Source organism: Podarcis gaigeae (assembly GCF_964106915.1).
Source record: "Podarcis gaigeae genome assembly, chromosome: Z".
Lineage (NCBI taxonomy): Eukaryota > Metazoa > Chordata > Lepidosauria > Squamata > Lacertidae > Podarcis > Podarcis gaigeae.
In genome coordinates this window covers 19,533,962-19,557,501 of record NC_139691.1, presented here as the reverse complement: position 1 = coordinate 19,557,501, position 23,540 = coordinate 19,533,962, and the positions used below count along the sequence as shown (strand labels likewise).

The 23,540-nt window shown below is 47.9% G+C and overlaps 3 protein-coding genes across 4 annotated transcripts in view; 2 read left to right on the top strand and 1 right to left on the bottom strand.

Moving 5' to 3' along the window:
* Positions 1–1,272, bottom strand: part of LOC310836643 (transforming growth factor beta activator LRRC33-like) — a 35,408-nt gene extending 34,136 nt beyond the window's left edge. For both annotated transcript variants that reach the window (XM_083722263.1, XM_083722262.1), the window contains exon 1: positions 1,058–1,272. In XM_083722263.1, the coding sequence (XP_083578389.1) occupies positions 1,058–1,168 (111 nt within the window). In that variant the 5' untranslated portion in view covers positions 1,169–1,272. The remainder of the gene's footprint in view (positions 1–1,057) is intronic.
* A 1,517-nt stretch (positions 1,273–2,789) lies between these two features.
* On the top strand, positions 2,790–7,705 carry LOC310836204 (protein Wnt-11b-like). The gene is made up of 5 exons (XM_083721115.1): positions 2,790–3,159; positions 3,846–4,075; positions 5,190–5,467; positions 5,646–5,938; positions 6,276–7,705. The coding sequence occupies exons 1-5, from the start codon at positions 3,089–3,091 to the stop codon at positions 6,448–6,450; spliced, it is 1,047 nt and encodes a 348-aa protein (XP_083577241.1). The 5' UTR covers positions 2,790–3,088; the 3' UTR covers positions 6,451–7,705.
* Positions 7,706–9,490: 1,785 nt separating this feature from the next.
* IGBP1 (immunoglobulin binding protein 1) lies at positions 9,491–15,899 on the top strand. The gene is made up of 6 exons (XM_083721114.1): positions 9,491–9,716; positions 10,992–11,312; positions 11,792–11,987; positions 13,224–13,303; positions 14,492–14,604; positions 15,419–15,899. Exons 1-6 carry the CDS (start codon positions 9,514–9,516, stop codon positions 15,553–15,555), a joined length of 1,050 nt encoding a protein of 349 aa, XP_083577240.1. The 5' UTR covers positions 9,491–9,513; the 3' UTR covers positions 15,556–15,899.
* Positions 15,900–23,540: the final 7,641 nt, after the last annotated feature.

The following is a 23,540-nucleotide window of genomic DNA, read 5'->3' as shown; positions in this document are numbered from 1 at the left end:
CTCTGTAGTAGGAGGATGGGGAAAGCCTTCCAATTGTCTTTTCACTTGCAAATCCCATTAACAAAACTGTCTGGAATCTATGGGGCTTACCCCCTTCCTGCAAATCCAGTCTGGCAAGTTTCTGTTAAGCTGAGCAAACTGTCAATAGGTGTAAACTAGTAAATAAGAGATTTAGGAACTAATCTATTTACCATTTCAAAGGAATGGCCCTGCTACTAGGACAATGTAATTCCCACTGCAGATAAATATTTGAGGTCCCTTTGGGAGAGTCAAAATGGATTCTTTTAATCAAATTGATAGTTTTATTACAAAAGAACATAAAAACGCAAACTCTGAGACCCTTAACACAATTTATAAATTTATTAAACACAATGGGTGGAGGAAGATTAGTTTCTGAATTGTATTCCATATTGCTTAATTTAACTTACAGATCTATGGAACCCCATAAAAAGATACGGGAGCTGGATATCGGCACAAAAATTATTCCCTGAGCATTGGAATAAAATTTGGGAACTGCCAAAAATCTGTTTCCAGCTTTCTTAGGGAAAGCTCAATGAAATTGATTCACAGATGGCATCATGCCCCTTTGTAAATGTAAAAAATAATAATGGTGTTTTTTGTTTTAAATTATTCTTTATTGAGATTCATTATTTATACAGTTAATCCACACATTTTTCAAAATATGTTTTCTTCCATATCAGCTAATTGTCAGACGGGCTGCAATAAACTCAGTACATATTGATGGCAAAATCTAATTTGGTACAATATTTTTGGGATTTAATTTTGACAGAGGTGAAAGCTCACCCTTGAGAAGGCTGTGTGTCCAATAGGTTAGAGCAAGCCTAGGGAACCCGTGACTACAAATCCCATCAGTCTTGACCATTGGCCATGCTGGCTAGAGTCCAAGGACATCTGGAGGGCCATAGATGTCCCCAGCCCTCTTGAAAGATTCTAATATATACAGACCCAACCTCTGTATAAAAAAACTCCAATGAGTGGTTGGACTGGATGACTGTCCCCTTCCAACTCTACAATTCTGTGATTCTAGGTGCCTTACCTTCCAGCAGGGCAGAAGTTTGGGGGTCTCCTTTTGGCGAGGCCATGCTCTCAGAAAAACAGGCAGCAGCACCCAAAACAGGAGGTGTACCTGGACCTGGAGGAAGCCCATTGCAGCTTCTAAAAGCCACCCTGCAGTGCCTCTTCCACTGTCCCAAAGGAAGGAGGTTTGGTGTATAAATAGACCTGGGTGTCTGCAGGGAGATGATAAGGGCTGTGCATTTCTCAGGACCACAGAAGCCACAGACTAGGCACTGGGAGGCTTAATGGGGAGTGGGGGAAGAGTCCAGAAGGGAAAGCAAAACCAAGGAGGAACCTCAGAGGACCTGGGAGAGCCTCTTAGCCCCAAAGGGAAATTGGCTTTTTGAGGGAAGGGAGCCCAAGGGATTTCTCAGGTAATCCCCCAGCTGGAAAACCCACTGGCTTCCAGGGGGGGATTTTGCATCACTGGTAGAGCACCTAGAAGCACACAGAGGGATGGGAGTTCCTACGGATCCCAAAATCCAGCTTTTCTTTACATGTTGAGGCTCAGATGATTCCCTCAGGGCTGAATGTCCATCTGTGAAAATCATAGGATTTTAGGGTTGGAAGGAAGCTCTGAGGGCACCTAGCACAACCCCCTGCAATGCTGGAACCACAGCTAAACCATCTCTGACTGATGTCCAACCAACCTCTGTATACTTCATCCTTCCTTTAACTTAATGGACCAGATCCCGACTGTTTTCAGGCCGGGGAGCAAACCAGAGCCCATTTTGATGCATTTCAATGGCTATTTGTTTTAAAAGGTCCCTGGAATGCGTAAATATTCAGTGTAGTCTTACAACTTTCCAATCGTTGCATACTGAGGGCACAGCGGAAGAACCAGGGAAGGTGATAAACGTCCTATGCGAGTGTCTAGAGTGGTGGTGGTGGCAGTCAACAGACTGAATCCAGAAGTACTTTGTCTGGGGACAGGGGGCAGGTGGGGGGCATATTCCTTGTTTCTGAATGGGGTAACTGTGCCCCTGAAGGACCAGGTGTGATACCTGGGGGCCATTTTGGACTCACAGCTGCCCATGGAGGCGCTGGCCAATTCTGTGTTCAGGGCAGCAGTTTACCAGCTCCATCTGGTATGCAGGCTGAGACCCTACCTGCCCACGGACTGTCTCGCCAGAGTGGTGCATGCTCTAGTTATCTCTCTCTTGGACTACTGCAATGCGCTCTACATGGGGCTACCTTTGAAGGTGACCCGTAAACTACAACTGATCCAAAATGCAGCTGAGAGACTGGGAGTGGCTGCTGGGACCATGTAACATTGGTCCAAAGGATCTTCACTGGCTCCCAGTACGTTTCCGAGCACAATTCAAAGTGTTGGTGCTGACCTTTAAAGCCTTAAACGGCCTCGGCCCAGTATACCTGAAGCAGCGTCTCCACCCCCATTGCTCAGCCTGGACACTGAGATCTTCCTCCGAGGGTCTGCTGGTGGTTCCCTCACTGCAAGAAGTGAAGTTACAGGGAACCAGGCAGAGAGCCTTCTCGGTAGTCGCAATCCATACACACTGCCCACGCTTGCTCCCTGGAGAGCAGTTTGACTTCACCCCTGGAGGTGCACTCCATTGTCTCTCCAGAAAGATGGACATCAACAACCTTAGGCTCCTTGAAAGAAAAAAAAAAAGGATGGAGTATAAATGCAAATACAAATACATAACCTCTACATTTCTAGGATCTTCACTTTCCAAGAGGGTGCCCCCACCCCGTTTCACTCCCCTCCCAGGTCACTTCAATCCACACCCCGCCTGGGCTGCGTTCCAATCCTTCGTACACTTTTCCCGGGAGCGCCACGCTCGCAGGAGGAAGCGGAGACGCACCCCATCTAGTGGGCCAAGGAAGAACTGCAGTAGCGTCGCCAAAGTAGCCCGACGGCAAAAGTTGCCTACGGCAAGGCTGGCGACCCTCCCAGTCGCCACCTGGGCCTGGTGACCGCCCATTGCGTCGGGGAGCAGCCCTTTTAAGAGGCCTCTGCGCCCTTCCCCGGCCTTTCTTTCCGCCAGCCATGCGCTGCTCCTGGATGTGGCTTGCCCTGCTGCTTCCCAGCCTTGGCCTCTGCGCCGCCATCCAGTGGTTGTGAGTCCCGTTGGGGTGGGTGGGTAGGTGGGTTGGGGTGAGGGGGGTCCTGGCAGGGGTGCGTCTTCTCTGTCTCCAAGCCCAGCGGGGGACGAAGGACTGCCTCACCAGTCCGCTCTGCAGGGTTCAGGGAAGCCCGACGACGACGCCAGCTCTCGGGGATTTCCCTCCACACCAGCCCGCCTTTCAAACACAGGCCAGGACCAAATGGGTCATCCAGTCCAAGCCCTCTACCCCCCCCCCCCATCGCATGCCCGCAATGCGAGAATCACAGCTGAAATCGCCCTGGCAGATTGCCGTCCAACCTCTGCTTCAAAACCTCCAAGGAAGGGGAGAGGCCGCTGCACTCCGAGGCCATAGAAGCGCAGAATTGCAGAGATGGAAGGGAGTAGCACAAGGCAGCAACCAGAGCTAAAAAAACCCTGGCAGATGGCACAGCCCCTCCAATGCCAGCCAGCCTTGCAGGATCAACACAAAGCCTCTCTGATGCCTCCTTTATGCCCCCCACCTAGGTTTCTAAAGGCGGCAGCGCCATCTGCAGGGAGCTTCCTTTGCCATCCTACCCCCAGGGACTGGGGAGGTTCCCTGACACCACCCACAAACTTGTGGGTCCGTTGCGGGCAGAAGGTGTCTTCTACAGGTGTCATGACAGCTCTCATTCTTTTTCTCTCCCACCCCCGCTTCAGGAGCCTGGCAGCCAATGGGACACAAGTGGCCTGGGATAACCCCCAGGACTGCCGCCTTCTAGCATCGGACGCCCTCGCCCGGCTATGCCGGAGGCACCTGGAGGCGATGCCCAGCCTGGTGGAAGCAGCACGCCAGACCAAGGCTGTCTGCCAACAGACCTTTGCCAGCTCCCGGTGGAACTGCTCGTCCGTCGAGGGGGCGCCTCACTTGGCCCCAGACCTACAGAGGGGTAATGATCAACCTTTGTTCCATCTTCATCCCTTCGTCCCTTTCTCTGAGGAAAGCCCCCATGGCTGGATCCAGCCTCCTTTGCCCAGGTGGGAACGTGGGCCACTTAGACAGTTCCCCCTCCCCAGTTAGAATCATAGAATTGGTTGGAATGGACCCCAGGGGTCATCTAATTCAACCCCCTTCAAGGTTCCATAAGAGCCCTACTGAATCGGGTCAAGGGCCCCCTAGTCCCACATTCTGTTCTCATACTGACTGACCTGATGCCCATTATAGGAAGCCTACAACCTGAGCACAAGCGAAACTCTTCCCCTCCAGAAACAGGGGTTCAGAACCATTTTGGTGGTATCAGAACATAGCCATTGTGGCGCGCTGCCTTGATAGCCCTCTTCTCCCTGAATTTGACCAATCCTCTTTTAGAGCCATCCAGTTTAGTGGTCATTACTGCTTCCTGCTGCGGGTGGCGCTGTGGGTTAAACCACAGAGCCTAGGACTTGCCGATCAGAAGGTCGGCGGTTCAAATCCCCGCGACGGGGTGAGCTCCCGTTGCTCGGTCCCAGCTCCTGCCAACCTAGCAGTTTGAAAGCACGTCAAAGTGCAAGTAGATAAATAGGTACCGCTCTGGCGGGAAGGTAAACGGCGTTTCCGTGCGCTGCTCTGGTTTGCCAGAAGCGGCTTGGTCATGCTGGCCACACGAACCGGAACCTCTACGCCGGTTCCCTTGGCCAATAAAGCGAGATGAGGGCCGCAACCCCAGAGTTGGTCACGACTGGACCTAATGGTCAGGGGTCTCCTTTACCTTTACCTTACTGCTTCCTGCAGGAGTGAGTTCCATAGTTTTAACTAATATGTCCTTCCTTTTATCTGTCCTCAATCATGCACCACTTCAGCTTCATTGGAGGTCCACAAGTTTGAGAGAGGGAGGAAAATATTCCTTTGTCCACTTCCTCCATGTCATGCCTAATTTTTAAAACTTCTACTACATCTCCTCTTTGGTAGCCTTTGCTGCCTCCTAGCAATTTAATTAAGATAATAAATAATACTTGCCTCTTTCCACTTTCTCCATGCTGTGCATTGCTTTATAAAACAAATTTCATTGACTCTTTTTCTTGCAGGCACCAGGGAGTCCGCCTTTGTTTACGCCCTGGCATCTTCCGCCGCCAGCCACTCCATTGCCCGGGCCTGCGCTTCTGGGCAGGTCCCTTTCTGCTTCTGTGGCTCCACTCCTTCTGAGGCACCCGACCCCAGCTTTCAGTGGGGTGGCTGTGGGGACAATCTCCCCTTCGGACTCCAGCTGGGCTCTGCCTTTGTTGACGGCCCCATGAAGTTCAGCAAGGCGGGGACGCAGATCTCCAGGGTCCTAAACCTCCATAACAATGCAGTGGGCCGGCAGGTGAGTAGGGTCATTCCTGCACTGCAGGGGATTGGGCTAGATGACCCCCGGGTCCCTGATTTTATTATCTGGTACTGGAGAATCCAGGTGAGAGAATTGTGGGTGCAGGAGGTTCAATTCTCCCCACTCGGGTGCCTGACAGTCCTTCTCTTTATCTTTCCTCCTCCTCCCCTCCCAGGTCCTGTCAGACTCCCTAGAGACTACGTGCAAGTGCCATGGGGTGTCTGGATCTTGCACTGTCAAGACCTGCTGGAAAGGCTTGCGGGATTTAGCCACTATTGGCTCAGAGCTCAAATCCAAGTACCTGGAGGCCACGCAGGTGATGCCTTGGCTTGTGGGCAGCAGAAGGCAGCTGGCACCCAGAGGAGGCAGACTCCGGCCCCTGAAGGCAGATGAACTGGCCTACCTTGTACATTCCCCCACTTATTGTCTGAAGAACCCCAAGCTGGGCTCCTTGGGGACTCAGGATAGGTGAGTAAATCCTTGCATGATATATACAGAAGCCTTGATTCCCGAACCCAGAACCTCTGTCATCCCACTGCCAGCGCAGGGGGTTGGATTAGTTGGAGATCCCTTTCATCTCTACGATTCTTTGATTTTGCTTTGTTTTTGTTTGCCAAATCTGACAGGGCTTTTCTCATGTTCTTATGGAACCAATGGGCCCAGAGGCAGTCTGCCTAGATTCCTAGGCTCTTAGGGGTGTTTGGCTACTGTGAAAAGAGAATGTTGGGCGGGATTAGTCCCTTTTGGCCTGATCCGGCAGCCAGGCTCTCTTCTCAGATTCTTATGTTCTCTCACCCCCCAACAGGCCTTGCAACAAGACTTCAGCGGGCAGTGGCGGGTGCCGCCTCCTCTGCTGCGGCCGGGGCTACAACACATATGCAGAGAGGGTGGAGGAGAAGTGCCGCTGCAGGTACCATTGGTGCTGCTACGTGACCTGCAAGAAGTGCCAGCAGGTGGTTGAAAAACACGTCTGCAAGTGACCAGAGGCTGGGGCCCCGAGTTAAGCTATACCCCTTTCCACCGAGAGGGTTCATATACAGAGAGAGAAACAGATATATTTATATATATAATTATATATATTTTTAAAATAGTAATTTAATTTTAATTTTTTTCAAATTTCTTTTAGATTTAAAATCACAGTTACCGTAACTTTTTTATAAACGGCAGTATTTCATTTACTTTTTTCAGCAATAGCATCTAATTTTATTTCTTTTCATATTTTTTTTAAATTCATTTTCATTTTTCAACTGTTTAACATGGTGGCATTGAGATATACCTTATTACAGCATATGACACGTGACAATTACATAAAAATAAAAGTAGAACTACAACCAACACTCAGATAAATGTTTCTGATTACATTATCAAAGTTGTGTCAAAGTATATATACCAAAATTATTACAGTTGTTACAGAAATAATATCTAATTTTAAGAATGCTGTGGCTCATCACTCTTTTAACTAATGAAGTATCAGCATTTATCAAACAATGAGATTCTGATAAGGTTGAAAACAAAACAATTGACTTTAGGTCAAGCTTGTGACCCCCAATATAACAGCTTTGATGCTCCAAAAATATTTTAACTTATGTGTTCATCTTGTCTTGTGAGCTCATAATATTAACAATACCAGCTTGACCAATCTTCTGTCCATTTAAGCCCGTTTCAAAATCTTTCTTTGCTCTTCTGGAGTAATGCAGAGAACTCCAGATGAACAAATATCTAGCCATTTATTACAATTTTAAACAATCCAAAAGTGCAGGAGCAAGCAAAGCAAACAATAAATAATAATTTATCTTTTTTAAAAATGGCCTTTATTACCACTGTTAACAGCCCTCTGCGTTGCAGGGGGTTGGACTAGATGGTCCTTGGAGTCCCTTCCCACCCTACAATGCGATGAATTTTCAAAGGCTTTTCAACAGAGATCGGCTGTCAGTCAGTCAGGGATTCCTTTTGCTGCCATTTCCGCATTTCAGGGGGAGAGTTGGACTAGGTGACCATTGGGGTCCCTTCCAACTCTACAATTCTCTGAATTTGGGCAGTCAAGAGGAGGTTCTTGATCAGATCTGACTCATTTATCATCTGCAAGCTTCTTACAAACAATTAGCCAAAGCAGACTGGGTTTGCCAAGGCTAAAATCTCACCAGACTGACCTTCTCTCTTGTCAATCAGCTTACTGGTTTAGGAGATTTCGCTGGTGCGATTTGTCAAATGTATCTTTCAATCAGAAAACTGATTTTTTAAAAACGGCTTACGAGTTTTTCCACATCTTTCAGAATTCCAGAACTGTAGAGTTGGAAGGGACCCCCAAGGGTCATCAAGTCCAACTCCCTTGGCTTAGATGAAGGTGCATCCTCATCAACTGGCAGAGGGCACAGCTGGCACCTGGAAAAAATGCATCATTTTCAAGAAAGAATGCATTTTAACTTCTGCTGTTTTCTCCAAGTTTGATATGTTAAGTTTGGGGCAGTTTTAATACATTTTTCTTAAAAACAACAACAACAACTTTTTAAGGGATATAAAATTGGCTCGATTTGTTTTAGATTTGGGGGTATATTAAAGCCTAAATACCATGTGGGCAAATAGACATCAAATTCCCACTTGGCCATGGAGCCTACTGGGTGTCCTTTGGCCAATTGCTGCCTCTCAATATGTCCTACATCACAGGGTTGCTGTGAGGGTTAATTGAGATTATGGTGGGGATGCAGATGCAGCCAAGAACACCAGCAACTTAATATTTTCATTTCTATCTTTCTAAACTCCTAAAATCCAATAAAATATAAAAATAATAAAAAATGATTAATACCAATAACAGCAGCAACAATGAATAATAAAAATGAACAACAGCACTGTGAACAAGCACAGTGATTAATACCATAATAATGTCCATCATTATTGTTATAGAAAAATTAATGAGATATCAGTTTTAACAGTAAAACCTGAGCTGAAAAAGAACGGAGGGCAATACAGGAGCCATGCTTAACCCCAACCCAACCTCAAGACTCCTCCAGTCACATAGCAGGAAATTCTTCCTGAGCCTCCCCTCTGTGAAATTGGTTTAACAAGTATTGATAACTGTCCAAGCAGACTTGTCAAAGGAGCAGATATCTATCTGCATGAATGAAACAGGTCATTGATAACAGATTCTGGAGTCAAGGTATTCCCCATTTCAAAAGGATCTCTCAGACAGACCAGGAAGGGCAATTATCAGGTATTGTTGGTCATCTTGATTGGCAGACTTGCAAATATGTTGGAGAAACATGAACCCTGAGCATGATCGGATTTACATGGACAACCTGTTTTGCGATGCATCTGTGGCGTTTTTGGAGTGGTCTTTCTGTGACAGAGGAAGGTACCACCCAAGGGTTAAAAAATTGTAGCATGCTTTTGTTCTGGATTCCCTCACCTTCTTGCAAGGGCTGAGGGGTGTGTGTGTGTGTGTGTGTGTGTGTGTGTGTGTTGCAACAGGTCAGTAAAGATCAAACGCTGGCCTTGCTTTCTTTTGTTGTCTCATTGTGTTATCATTTCCTTGATGGGGGGCAGTAAAAGCGTAACCCCAATTTCCCCCATAACATCGTCATCAATAATGATAAGTAATGTAATGATGATGAACCGGGAGCGGAACAAGTGCCAGGACCCCGCCCCCCAGCCCCCCTTTCTCTGGAACCCTCCTATCAGCTGACACAACAGCCCTGCAGGGTAGTCCCTACCCTCTCCCACCCCGCCATTGGCTCCTCCGTTTGCTGAGGGGAAGGCGGGGCCTGCAAAGCGAGGAGGCGGCGCCGCTCCGGGGGGCGGGGAAATAGCCCCAAACCAAGATGGCGCCAGCTGTCACTTCTGCTGCCCTCTTTCAGCATGGCGCCGCCGTCTTCAGCGGTACGGTGTCGCCGCTTCCGCCCGAACCCTCTCTTCCTCCTTCCGCCGGTGGAACCCGTGGGCGTCACGGCGCCCACTCTGCAGGCCCTCGTTAAAGATGGCGGCACCTCCTTCAGCCGCAAGACGGTACCACTTCCGTCCGCTCCTTTCCCTCCACATCCGCCTCTCCCATGATGGCGGCGAGCACAACTACGGAGGAGCCGCTTCGGCTGTCGGAGCTGCTGGAGTCCGGCTGGCGACTGCTGGAGGAGGTGGAGGATGGCAGCGCCGCGGAACCTTCGTCGGGGGCGCCCGCTGTGCAGCGGAAGGTGCAGCGCGGGATCGGCCTCCTGGAACGCGCCGCCAGCGCCGTCGCCGAGCTCCAGCTCTTCAGGTGCCGTAGAGCATGTGCAGAGGGCGCCACATATACACCCCATGGGGGGGGGGGGCTGTCCATGGCTCACAGTCTACCTCGGGATGGCAGCGCCTGCCCGATGACCTTTAGAAACCGGCAGGGCTGCAGTCCGATCTTCAGCTTGTGGCTCCAGAGGCACTCTGCATCTGCCCAGAGGCACCTTCAGCTCCTCGCCGCCACAAGCTTCTGCTTGGGCTGGATCTCACCCCTTCACAATAGAAGAGGGAGGTGCCCACCCCCACCATGCATTCTCTGCTCAGATCCTGACATTTCATAGGCAGTTTTTCCCAATTTATGGAATAAAAGCTGTTTGATTTGGTTCTTCTATTGCTTTTCCCTGCTTTTAAAATAGTTCAGCAAATAGTGCATGAGATTCTTAGCATTGGGCAAAAGACTCCTATGTTGCCCTGGGTTGGACAAGTTGACCCTCATGGTCCCTTCCAACTCTACAGTTATATAATTCTAAGAGCCTGGTTGCTGGATCAGGCCAATCACCCATCTAGTTCTGCATCTTGTTCTCACAGTGGCCCACAGGGGCAAAACTAGGATTTATTTTGCCCAAGTCAAAGACCCAGTTTGGCACCCCCACACGCATTTGTGTACACACACACAGAGGCTGGGAGCCTCAATGGCCGCCCTGTGTAGGCTTCACTGAGGGCTACCTAAGCCATTGTGACTAGTAGCCATTCATAGCCCTCTCCTCTTCCATGAACCTGTCCTCTTGTAAAGCCATCTGTGTTCCGCTGTGGTAGCGAACTCCACGAATTAGCTATGTGCTGTGTGAAGAAGGACTTTGAAAAAATTGTCCATGCATTCTAGTGTTATGAGAGAAGTGAGGTTACAGGGAACCAGACAGAGGGCCTTCTCGGTAGTGGCACCCACCCTGTGGAACACCCTCCTTTCAGATGTGAAGGAAATAAGCAGCTATCCTATCTTTAAAATACATCCGAAGGCAGCCCTGTTTAGGGAAGTTTTTAATATTTAATGCTGTACTGTTTTTAACACTTGATTGGGAACCGACCAGAGTCACTGGGGAAACTCAGCCAGATGGGTGGGGTATAAATAAATTATTATTATTATTATTATGAGAGAGGGAGGGAAACTGGTGGTGGACTCCCCTCCATTGGAGGTTTTTTCTGCAGAGCTTGGCCAGATTCTCTAGCTCTAATTCCAGCATTGCAGCGGGGCTGAACTAGATGGCCCTTGGGGCATCTCTTCCAACTCCATGATTTTTACTCTGCTCTCTCCTTTCAGCCACAACGAAGAGCTGGAGGAGATCTCCTCAGCTGATCTGAAGTTCATGCTGGTCCCTGCTCTGTTGGCAGCCCTCGTCTTGAAGCAGGTCAACCCCAGCAAGCGCCTGGAGCATGTACAGAGGGCCCGTGCTGGCTTCTTGGACTTCCTGAAGGTCTGCAAAGACTATGGGATTGGGCGCTTCCAACTCCCACGGGAGGTGGAGGTGGAGAGCGGGGATGAAAGTGAGTCCTCCGGTAGCAACATCAACTCCGTTCTGGGGACTGATCAACAGACAGCTATCCTTGCCATGGCATCCAACAGGCAGGCGAAGATCGAAAGGTGAGTGGGGAGGCCTTCCTGGATAATGGGTGGCAAATGTCAGTTTCAAGTCATTTTGATTTTAAATATTTTCAGTTACTATGATACCTTTTTGGTAATATTTAAATTCTGGCATGTTTCAGAATAAACAATAATTAAATTAAGCCAGAAATAAAACAATAATTTCATTGGAAAAACCATAATTATAGGTATGCAGTGGGCTGAATACCTAAACTTAAGACAGCAGTTTAGAAAACAGGCTCAAAGAAGCTGTTTTGTAAAACAGGGAAAGCAAAGTGCTCAAATTTAAAATAGACAGGAACATAAATATTTTTCAAAGCCTTATCCCTCGAATCCTGGAAGACACCTCAGGGATCATCTGGTCCAGCCCACAGCAAAGCAGGAATCCTTGACAAATGCCTATCCAACCTATCTTTAGAGTTAGAAGGGACCCCTGAGAGTCATCTAGGCCAACCCCTCCATGTCCTTTCCCCAAACAGATATAAGCAGAAGAAGGAGCTCGAGAACCAGCTGGCCACCCTGAAGCCCTTCATCGATGGTGGCCAGGCAGAGGAGGAGCAGATCCGGGAGTTCTACTTGCTCCAGATCAAGAAGTGGATTAGCACAAGCCTGGAGGAAATCGAGAGCATTGATCAGGAAGTCGCTATCCTCATTCGGCGGGATGCCTTGAAGCAGGTAGGGTGGTGGGACATGGGGAGGGGACCGCCCTCTCTGCCTTTGTGGGGCCTGAAAGCACTTCAGGCATTGCAGTGGGTTGGACTAGATGCCCCTTGGGATCTGTTCCTGCTCTTCAATTATATGGTTCTACAATGGGGAGATAGCATCTGAGTGGTCCCCTGTGGTTGTGGTGGTAGTGATGTGACCCCTTACATGTGAAAAACAGGGGAGCCCTCTATCAGAATGCCACTCCCCACCCCACAGAGGTGCTACAGAGGCCCTGGAGCAGCCTGGGCTCCCCAGATGTCCTTTGACCACACCCATGAAGACATAAGAAGAGCCCTGCTGGATCAGGCCAGGGGCCCATCTTGCCCGGCACCCCATCACAGCGGCCACCCAGATGTCTGCTATGGGAAGCCTGCAAGCAGGACCCACACACAAGAGAAGATAAGAAGAACCTTCTGGATCAGGCCAATGGCCCATCTAGTCCAGCCTCCTCTTCTCACAGGGGCCAACTAGGTGCCCCAAAGGGAACCCATGCAAACAGACTCAGAGCACAAGAGTAGCATTGCAGCCTCTGAATGTGCAGGCAGGGCAGAGCCATTGTGGCTCTTAGCCATCGACAGCCCTCTCCTCCGTGAATTTCCCTAATCCTGTTCTAAAGATTGGTGGCCATCGCTGCCTCCTATGGAAGCGAGTTCCACAGTTTAACTTTGTGCTGAATACCAGTTGCTGGAAGCTGCAGGAGGGGAGAGTTCTGTAATGCTTGTGTTCTGCTTGCCGGCTTCCCTTTGGCACCTGGTTGGCTGGGTGAGATGGCCAGCTCCTCTTACAGGGCCCTGTGTACAGAACAGCCCCCTCTTCCAGATCCGGCCAGAGGCAAGGGCAGGGCAGATAGTTGAATGTTGCAGCTTTGGTAAATTGTATGTAGGAACATAGGAAGCTGCCTTATACTGAGTCAGACCCTTGCTCCGTTCAACTCAGTACCACCAACACTGACTGGCAGCAGTGGCTTCCAGCCCTACCTGCTGATGGCGATGGGACTGAACCCAGGACCTTTTGCTTGCAAGGCAAATTCTCCACCACTGACCTATGGTCCTGCCCCACTTGGGAGAATCTGAGGTGACCTGTGGGCAGCAGAATCCGTCACCTGTCACTGGGTGGGTGTCATGGGGTGGGGCCCTTCAGTTGGCTGTGGAGGGTAGAATGTGTCTTTTGGATTGTGTGCTGAAATGTGTTTTTTATCTTCTCTAGGGTACAGGGATGCAGCCTCCACGCCCGCTTGGGCCTCCGTTGAAGCCCTTCATCCTGACCCGGGATACTGCCCAGGCAAAGTATGGGTGCTCTGCTCTTTTCGGGGGAGGGGCATTCGGGGGGGGGCTGGCTCCTTCCAGGTGTGTGATGCTGGTTACGATTCCTGCATCACAGGGAGTTGGACTGGATGACACTTGGGGCCTCCTCCAGCTCTACGATTCTGCAGAGGTGGGGAACCTATGAGGATAGTCCGTTCTCAGAGGCAGATGGACCCAATGGGTTTCCAGATGGCTCTGGGGGATTTTTCCAGCTAACCTCTCGGTTAGATTGATGCAATGTGTTCTACATAGGGCTGCCTCTGAAGACAGTTCAGAAACTTCAGCTGGTGCAGAACTTGGCGGCCCGGTTGCTCACCAGGGCAAGATGATTTGAGCATAATGGACCGATCCTGGCCTGATTGCACTGGCTGCCCATTAGCGTCCGGGCCCAATTCAAAGTGCTGGTTTTGACTTATAAAGCCTTAAATGCTTTGGGACCACAGTACTTCAAGGACCATCTCTCTCCATAGGAACCTACTTGCACCCTCCAGTCACTATCTGAGGCCCTTCTTTGTGTGCCTCATGTGGCAACATGAAAACAGGCCTTTTCTACAGTGGCTCCCCGTTTGTGGAGGTTCGCCTGGTGTCTTCATTATACACCTTTAAGTGCTAGGTGACATCCAATGCCCTTTTAAATGTGTTGTTGTGGTGGGGGGATTGGTTTGCTTTTGTTATTGTTTTAATTATGTATTTTGTGTTTGTTTCTATTTTATGTATGTTTGTTTTGTGAACCACTCTGCACTCTACAGATGAAGGGCGGTATACAAATTTTAATAATAATAAACATAATAATAAACAACTGATTCTATGAATAATGGTGATGATGTTGGCAATAACAAAAACAACCACAATCTTCCTTCACTGAATATTTTTAAGTGAAACTTGAATGACTGCCTTTCATGTATTCTTGAACTGTGATTCATGCATTGACTCTCAGGGACACCTTCCAACTCTACAGTTCTGTGATTCTGTAAGTGACAAATATGTATCCAGGAGTACCCTGTAGCTCTACACTTGCAAGCTCCTTCAGAGTACCATCCTAGACCTGTCTCCCGAACATGGGAACCCCGCAGCCAAAGAGACTCCCATCTTGCTAGGACTAGAGCACAGCTCTGCTCCACCACTGTGCTGAATGGTTAAATGATAAAAATGTTCATTCCTTTCTTATAGGGTGTTTGGCGCTGGCTACCCAAGCCTGGCGACAATGACAGTGGATGACTGGTATGAGCAGCATCGAAAACAAGGAGCCCTTCCTGATCAGGGCATATCACAAGCGACCTCAGGTATTTATCTGGGTCAGGGGTGTTGGGGATGGATGCCTCTTGTAATGGTGAGAGACTAGGGCCCGGGAGAGACAGGGTTCAAATCCCCACTTGGCTGTGAAGCTCCCTGGGTGTGACCGTGGGGACCAGTCACTGCCTCTCAGTATCACCTACCTCGCAGGGTTGTTGTGGGGATGAAATGCAGATGGAGAGAGAACTGTGTATGCCACCTTGAGATCCTGGAAGAACAGAGGTGGGACAGAATTGCCATAAATAAGTTGTGTCTATGAGCAGCATAGACTGGGAATCCCCCACTCTGAATAGCTTTGTTTTATTTGTTTATTGATTGATTGATTGATTGATTGATTTGATTTGATAAAAATATAAGATAAAAGCACATATAAATAGTTACAACAGAAACAGCAAAATAATGCCCCACCTGCCACAAACACATTTAAAAGGCTGAAGAACATTAATTAGCCAAAGCCCTGATTAATGTCTCCCCTACAATGTCTCCCCGCTTCCTTCCAGCAGCAGCAGATAACAGTAGGCTGAGGATTTAGAATAGTAGAATTGGAAGGAACTCCATGGGGTCCTCTAGTCCAACCCCCTGCGATGCAGGAAAGAATCCCTGCACACCCACTCTCTGTTTAAAATCCTACAGTGTAAGAGAACTGTTGTGGTTGTTCATGGAATCACAGAACTGTTGGGTTGAAAAGAACCCAGAAGGGTAATATAGCCGAACACCCTGCAATACAGGAATCATAGTGCATTCAGAGTTTTCCTCCCTACTGTGCTCTCAGTCTGGCTTTTCCCTTTTTCGGTCCTGCAACAGCTGCAGAAAAGCAGCAGGAAGAAGAGAAGAAAGAGGAGGAGAAGGATGATGATGAAGCTTTGCGCAAAGCCCGGGAGTGGGATGAGTGGAAGGAACTTCACCCCAGGGGCTACGGCAACCGCAAGAACATGGGCTGACCAAGTGCATCCTCGAGAGGAGGAGCCTGTGACCCGAGCGCCCTCCACAAGAACCAGAGGATTGAGCCCCCCACCCTGCGGACCCCTCTCTCTCCAGAGGAGAAGGCTTTCAAAAAGAGAAGGGTTTTTTTGTTGGGTGGGGGGGCTTGTGTCAGGTTCCCCTGGCCAGGAATATGGAAGTAGTGAAAGCATCTTCCCCCAGATGGACGATCCCTATTGAGAAGTTGGTTATCCCTGTTTCCTAAAGGAGTCCTCAGCAAGCTGAGTGGATAAGCCTTATGGAGTTAACTCGTAGTTGCTGTAACTTATTCTTTCTGTATTTAAATAAAGTAACATGAAATGCCTTCCTCAGTTTATCACTTAAGCGGGGGGGGGGGGGGTTCTTGAAGTGAATCAAACAAACAAACAAACAAACAAACAAACAAACAGATACAATAAAAATAAGAGAAAGGCAAAAGAGCAGAATGGAATATATAGGAGAGACTTAATTGCAGGAGGTTGGACTAGCTGGCTTTGGGGGATACCTACCAATTGACTCTGTAACCAGTTAAAGAGTGTTGAAGTTCACACAGTTCTCTTGCCTGGTTGCTGGAAGGAGGATTCAGATTAATTGTTCCCGATCTCCATGAGACCTCATTGAGCTTTGGGTATACAGCTGTTGTTTAGTCAGAAAGCTCCAGCCCTCTGGTGTTTGATAAGAATATGGCAATATTAGAAGAACCTGCAGGATCAGGTGAGTTTAAGCTTAAGGAGCTACTGGGTGAGATCCCATGGTCAGAAATATTCAAAGAGAAGTGAGTCCAAGATGGAGAGAAGTTTCCTAAAGGTGAAATATTGGAGGCCCAAAGGCAGACAATTCCAACAAGAAAGAAAAGTGGGAGGCATCTAAGGAGACTGGTGTGGCTGCATAAGGAGATTACAGATGCACTGAGATTTAGGAAGGGCATATATAAGAAATGGAAGAATGGGGAACTCATGAAGAGTAGTTTCAGGGAGAGAGTCAGGCAGGGCAAAGCTCAGGATGAACTCAGGCTTACAAGAGAGGTTAAAAATAATAAAAGTTTCTTTGGTTATGTTTGAAACGAGGAAGAACAAGCAAGTAGTAGGTCATCTGTGTGGAGAAGGTTGAGAAATGCTACCGGATGACAGAGAAGGTGGAATTGCTCAACCCCTACGTTGCCTCTGCCTTTCTCCAAAAGGCAAGCAATGCCCAACCTGGTGATAACAGAATAAATGATGTAAGGAGGGAGCTATAGCCCAAGATGGGGATAGAGGTGATAAGGAAACACCTAACCACATTAAATGTATTCAAATCTCCAGGGCCTGATGAGTTAGGGGGTACTAAAGGAGCTTGCAGGTGTAATTGCAGAGCCTCTGTCTGAGTGAGGTCCCTGCAGACTGGAGGCGGGCAAATGACCCCTTCTTCAAAAAGGGGGGTGGGGAGAAGGACCAAGTAACTACTGACTGGTGAGCTTGACATGGATACCAGGAAAGGTTCTAGAACAGATAATTAAAACAATCAGTTTGTGAAAAGGATGCTGTGATTCCTAAGACCCAGCATGGGTTTTTCAGAAACAAGTCATGGCAGACAAATCTCATTTCTTGTTTCGATAAGAGTTACAAGCTTGGTGTGGGCATGGGTGGCGTTGTGGTCTAAACCACAGAGCCTAGGGGTTGCCGATCAGAAGGTCGGTTTGAATCCCTGCGATGGGTGTGAGCTCCTGCCCACCTACCAGTTTGAAAGCACATCAAGTGCAAGTAGATAAATAGGTACTGCTCTGGTGGGACAGTAAATGGCATTTCCGTGCGCTGCTCTGGTTCGCCAGAAGCGGCTTAGTCATGCTGGCCACATGACCCGGAAGCTGTGTGGACAAACGCCGGCTCTCTCAGCCAGTAAAGCAAGATGAGAGCCGCAACCTCAGAGTCATCCACGTCAGGACACAACGGTCAGGGGTACCTTTACGTTTACAAGCTTGGTGTATCGGGAATGCTGTGGATGTAGTGCATTTTTATTTCAGTAAGACTTTTGACAAAGTCACCCAAGATATTCTTGCAGAGACGCTGGCAAAACGTGGGCTAGATGAGGTAGCTTTTAGGTGGATTTGTAGCTGGTTGACTGACTGAGGCCAAAGAGTGCTCACTAATTGTTCCTCATCACCTGGAAGAAAGGGACAAGTGGGGTGCCACCACAGGGATCTGTCCTGGGCCCGTAGTAGTTCAATGTCTTTATAAACAACTTGGATGAAGGAATTGAAGGATGCTCATCCACCCTCAAGAACCCTCTCCCCTGCTGCAGTTTCCAGCAACTGGTATTCAGAGGCATTGCTGTTTCTGACTGGGGGGGGGGGGCAGAGCATAACCCTCGCCTGGATTTGTCCAATCCTCTTTAAAAACCATCCAAGTTGGTGGTCATCCCTGCCTCCTTTTCGGTAGGTTGGTTGGCATCTGTCTGTCTTGAGAGACAATGGAAAAGTGCACCTTTGAGGGTGAAGTCAAACTGTTGGAAGCTTTCTTGTCATCTGGGTAGCCCAGAACCTCCATTCACACTGTCCAGGCTTGTGCCCCAGGCTTTGATGCTGCTAATGCAGTGGTTTAACTTCACCCCTGGGAGGCACACTCCATTGTCTCTCGAGACAGGTGGATGCAAATAGCTTTTCCCCTCCCTGCCACTTATTGACAGCATCTTCAAGGGAGGAAGCTCTTCCAAATGATGTATGTCCAAATTTCAGTGATTTGCTTTGATTGATTTTTTTTTTTATGAATCCCAAAGCAGCTTTGCAACCAACCAATAATGGGAACAGAACAGGCTTCCTCAAACTCGGCACTCCAGATGTTTTTGGCCTACAACTCCCACGATCCCTAGCTAGCAGGACCAGTGGTCAGGGATGATGGGAATTGTAGTCTCAAAACATCTAGAGGGCCGAGTTTGAGGAAGCCTACAACAGAACATGACAAGTAAGCATCAATCATATAATCAACAAATCATGAATAAAATAATTCCTGTCTATAAAACACTATTAACAGTCCTAGGCTGCTGAAATAACAAGACCTCCCCTCTTGGCTGCGCTGATGTAGTCATATAGCAGAACTATATGTTTGCCACCAGCTTGGCTGCACGAGTTGCTGGAAGGAGGCATACAAGGGGTCATCCAGCCAGTTTAGGGACTCCACTCTGGACTTGTGTAGGGTTTACTCCTTAGCCTTTTCTTCACCTGAAGATATCCCGCAAGGCAGCGAAGGTTTAGGATTAGCGCTTTCCTTCTCCTAGATGGGCTCCCTTCCCAGGTTGACGAGTGGTACACAAAGATCAGCTGTGGAACTAAGCTGGTGTTGGGAAATCCTTATGTAAGGGCTGGATGGGGCGAGGCCTTTGCAGCCGGCCTGCCCAGGAGATAATTCAAGCTGCATTAGGAAGACTGCAGTCAAGAGAGTTCAATTAATTACAGATGAGCAGTGACCACCATCTGTCACCACAGGAGATTGGAAGGGCAGCCAGGTTGGGACCTGCCTGAACGGACTCCACATTAAAACCAAAGTAAATAAACAAAAATCACCCCCTACCTGTCGAAACGAAAAGAATATGATTCATATCTGGAAAGTCTTTAAAAAAAAATCCAAATGTTTTAAACTAACAATAGGCTTTGAATCATAGAATTGTAGAGCTGGAAGGGATTGTTGCCAGTCGGTGTTGGCAGTACTGAGCTAGAACAGAGTGAGGGTTTGACTTGGTATAAGGCAGCTTCCTATGTAAAAAGTAAAGGGACCCCTGACCATTAGGTCCAGTTGTGACCAACTCTGGGGTTGCGGCGCTCATCTCTCTTTATTGGCCGAGGGAGCTGGCGTACAGCTTCCGGGTCATGTGGCCAGCATGACTAAGCCGCTTCTGGCGAACCAGAGCAGCGCACAGAAACGCCGTTTACCTTCCCGCTGGAGTGGTACCTATTTATCTACTTGCACTTTGACGTGCTTTCGAACTGCGAGGTTGGCCCACCCCATCGCAGGGATTTGAACCACCGACCTTCTGATTGGCAAGCCCTAGGCTCTGTGGTTTAACCCACAGCGCCACCCGCGTCCTGTGTACAATTTACCAAAGCTGCAACATCCCACTATCTACCCCACCTTGGCTTCTCCCACCCAGTGGAAGGGGGCGTTCTGTACACAGGGCCCTGTAAGAAGAACCTGCCTGTGGCCCATCTATCCCAGCATCCTCTTCTCACAGTGGCCAACCAGATGCCCCAAAGAGAAGCCCTGCAAACAGCAGGAGATATGAAAAGGATCCAGGGCTCTAAGAAGACCCCAAGCTCACACTGAGGCAACAGTGTGATGCAAATAAAGCAAATGCTATTCTAGGCTACATCCAAATCAAGTGCCCAGATCGAGGGACAGAATAGTGCCACTATTATTCTGCCTTGGTCAAGCTCCACCTGGAGTGCAACTGAGAAACCAAGAGACATTGTTTAGGGAGTCTGTGATGTTCAGCTTTGAGAAGAGGAGACCAAGAGTTGACATGAGAGCCATCTTCAAATTCTTGAAGGCCTGTTATAGAGAAGACAGAGCCAGCTTGTTTTCTGCTGCTCCAGGGGGGAGGACCCAAACCAATGGATTGAAATGATAAGAAATGGGATTCCAACTAAACATTAGGAAGAACTTTCTGACAGAAGAACAGCCATTAGACAGTGAAGAGGATGCCCTCAAAAAGTGGTGGACTCTCCTTTGTTGGGGGGTTTAAAGCAGAAGTTGGATATCCGTTTGCAAGGGATTCTTTAGTTGTGGTTTCTGCGTTTCTGCATTGCTGGAATTGGACTAGATGACTCAAGGGTCATCTTGAATTGGAGTCCCTTCCAATTCTGCAATTCTATGATTTCTTAGAGAGGAAGACTTCATAGTTGCTGGTGGCTCATTTTTGCAACCACCACTCATTTTTCTTCCGAGAAATCTTAGTACCTATGGCTCTCCTTACCTTTCATTTCATCCATAGCTTCTGTTTAATTGCTTTAATCAAAGCTCTTTCTTTAGCCAGCTGCAGTTGTCATTAATACAACTGTATTCCTTTAGTGAGAAAAGGCTTTCAGAGCAGTTTGCAGAAAACTGAACAGCAAACTTTCTGTTTAAGTGAAGGCTGGTTGGAGTGAGCGTGTTTCTTGAAACAAGCAAGTTCGTTGCATCCCTTAACCTTGACAGAAATAGCTGCGGCTAATCTGCCAACCTTAAGCTGCTCTGGAGTGAACAATTATGGGATCAGGAGTCCTACCTCTGGGCAACGTGCTCAAGGGCCCAGCGGTTCAGCTTACGAAGTTCTTCACATCAATGATGGGCTCACACTGGGAGGGCTGGCCAAGGAAACTCTCTGAATAATGGTGGCTTAGGCAGAGGCAAGTGTCCCAGACCAACTGAGTCCGTCCTCCAGAGATCTCCATGTTTCTCCAAAACAGCATTGTAATTCACATTGCAGGAGGTTGGACTTGATGACCCTTGGATGTGCCTTCCAACTCTGCAGTTCTATGATTCTATATGTTCTTCATATTTCTGCTGGACTGCTAGTAATTGGAAAGCAAGGAAAACAGTTGTGTTAACTCCCTGTTCATTCATTCATTCATTCATTTGGCTGATGAACTGCAGGGCAACAGAAAAGGTGCTGAATGTGACAGATACACAAAGCAATGTCTGTTTACATTTCTACCTTCTGCATTTGTAAGAACACGATCATTAATGTGGCAGCACCTACACCTCAGAATTCCTTGCCTACTGATATGGACACATGCTGAAAACACTTTTGTTTAGATGAGCCTACCCAGATCCTACTTATATTTACTTCTAAATCAACCCTGCTGAATTCATTGATGCTTCCTCCCAAGTAAGTGTCATAGGACTGCAGCCTAATAGCCTGATCCTCTTTATGTCTACTCAGAAGTAAATCCAATTGAGCTTAATGGGACATACCCAGTGCCGGATTTGTGTATAAGTTAAACAAGCTATAGCTTAGGGCCCCACTCACTTGCTTGCCCCCCAACAAAAAATATTTCACTATGAATATACTTCTTCTTAATTGTATTTCAGTTCAACAATTATTTTGATAAGACACATATTTTGTTATGTGCAAATGGCTTTAGATACCTATTAGGTTCATAAATTACCATATAGAATATATTCAGCAACATAAAAACAACAGGGGCAATTTGTTGTTGACAAAGGACAGCTGGACATATAAAGGGCCCCATTACCTTCAGTAGCTTAGGGCCTCATCAAATCTAAATCCGGCCTCGGACATACCACTAAGTACGTTGGCACAAGGCTTCAGGCAAAGTCTTATTATTGTGTGTAAGAGCATTGTGTGATTCTGCATGATTATTTTAAGGAAATGCATCTTTGCATGGAAAACATTGCAGTCATTTTGTCTTCTCCCACCAGATGCTACATTCCATATGATTTTAGTGCATTTTTGTTGTTTTGTTGTTGCTTTCTTGCTTGTATGCAAAAATTCATCCCTTGTTAAAATTTATACATTTGAAATAAAAATAAAATAAACAGAATGAAGAAATAGATACCACTCCTGCATTTGTTTATTCCATTTCTACGCTGCCTTTTTTCTTCAAGGAGCTTGAAATGGTGTAAATAGTTCTCTCCACATTTCATCAAGTATGCAACGTAGGTTGGGCTGAGAGACGGTGACTAGCCTCCAAGGTCACCCAAGTGAGCTTCACAGTTGTGTGGGGATTCAAACCATGATATCTTGCATGTCCTCGTCTGACACTCTGACTGCAGAATGACGCTTGCAGATAGATCCTACTTGCCATCTTGGTCCACCTAACTCAAAGTACCAAATGCAGAAGGTAAGGGCAGAAATTCTTCAAGAAGACAAGCCAGGGTGAAGGACAGGACCCCCTCCCACACACACACAGAAGATGGAGATGCCTGGGATCAGTCTCATTATGGATGGAAGCAGGCTGACCCCATTGACACACTGCACATTGATGCTCAGCTGCGCCATGGCCTGAGAGATAATCCTGCAGAGGCATGAGGGACACAAAACACAGAGATAAGAGACTTGGCAGGATATATCCTCAGCAGAGTGGGTATTATTACTAGGAGCTAGAGCAGATACTTTTCAAGGAACCCATTTTCACTCTCCCCTCATTTCAAAAACATTGGCAAAACGTGAAGGCATCTGAGCAGTTTTCCATATGTGTTTTTATGGTTTATTGCTTGTTGTTTGATGCCCTTTGGGAGGAAGAGCAGGATAGAATAACAGAGTGGTGGAATCATTGGATTGGCAGGGATCCCAAGGGTCATCTTGTCCAATCCCTGCAATGCAGGAATCACAGCTTAGGAGTCCCTGACAGGTGGTCATCCAACCTCTGCTTAAAACAGAGATTGTCAGCCTGGTCCCTACCACCCACTAATGGGAGTTTCAGGATTCTAGGTGGGCGGTAGGGGGTTCTATGGCACAAGCTGAATCCTCCTCCCATCAAGCACTGGTGGGCGGTACGGAAATTTTACCATCAAGAAAGATGCATTAGTGGGCAGTAGGTATAAAAAGGTTGACTACCCCTGACTTAAAATCTCCAATGAAGGAGAGTCCACCACCTTCTGGGGGAATCTGTTCTACTCTTTAAATACTCTTGCCATCAGAAAGTTCTTCCTAATGTTTTGTCAGAATCTCCTTGTAATTCGAATCCTCCTCTCTGGAGTAGAAGAAAACAAGCTTCTGTGTCACAGGAAAAATAATAATCCTTGAAGGGAATTCCTGTGGTTGAACACATTGCCCAACGCACCTAGACATTTGGGGACATTCCTGCTGGAGTGGGCTCAACATGGGTCATAGTTTTTAGGATGCCCCTAATCTGCCACCTCAAATCTCTCCAAACACATGCTCCTGGTGCTGGCAGGTACTGCACCTGCTCTCCCTCCCTTTACAATGACTGGGGAGATCTGGGGCAGCCCCAGTTGGAGGCAGCAATGTTTCTGAATGCCAGTTGCTGGAAACC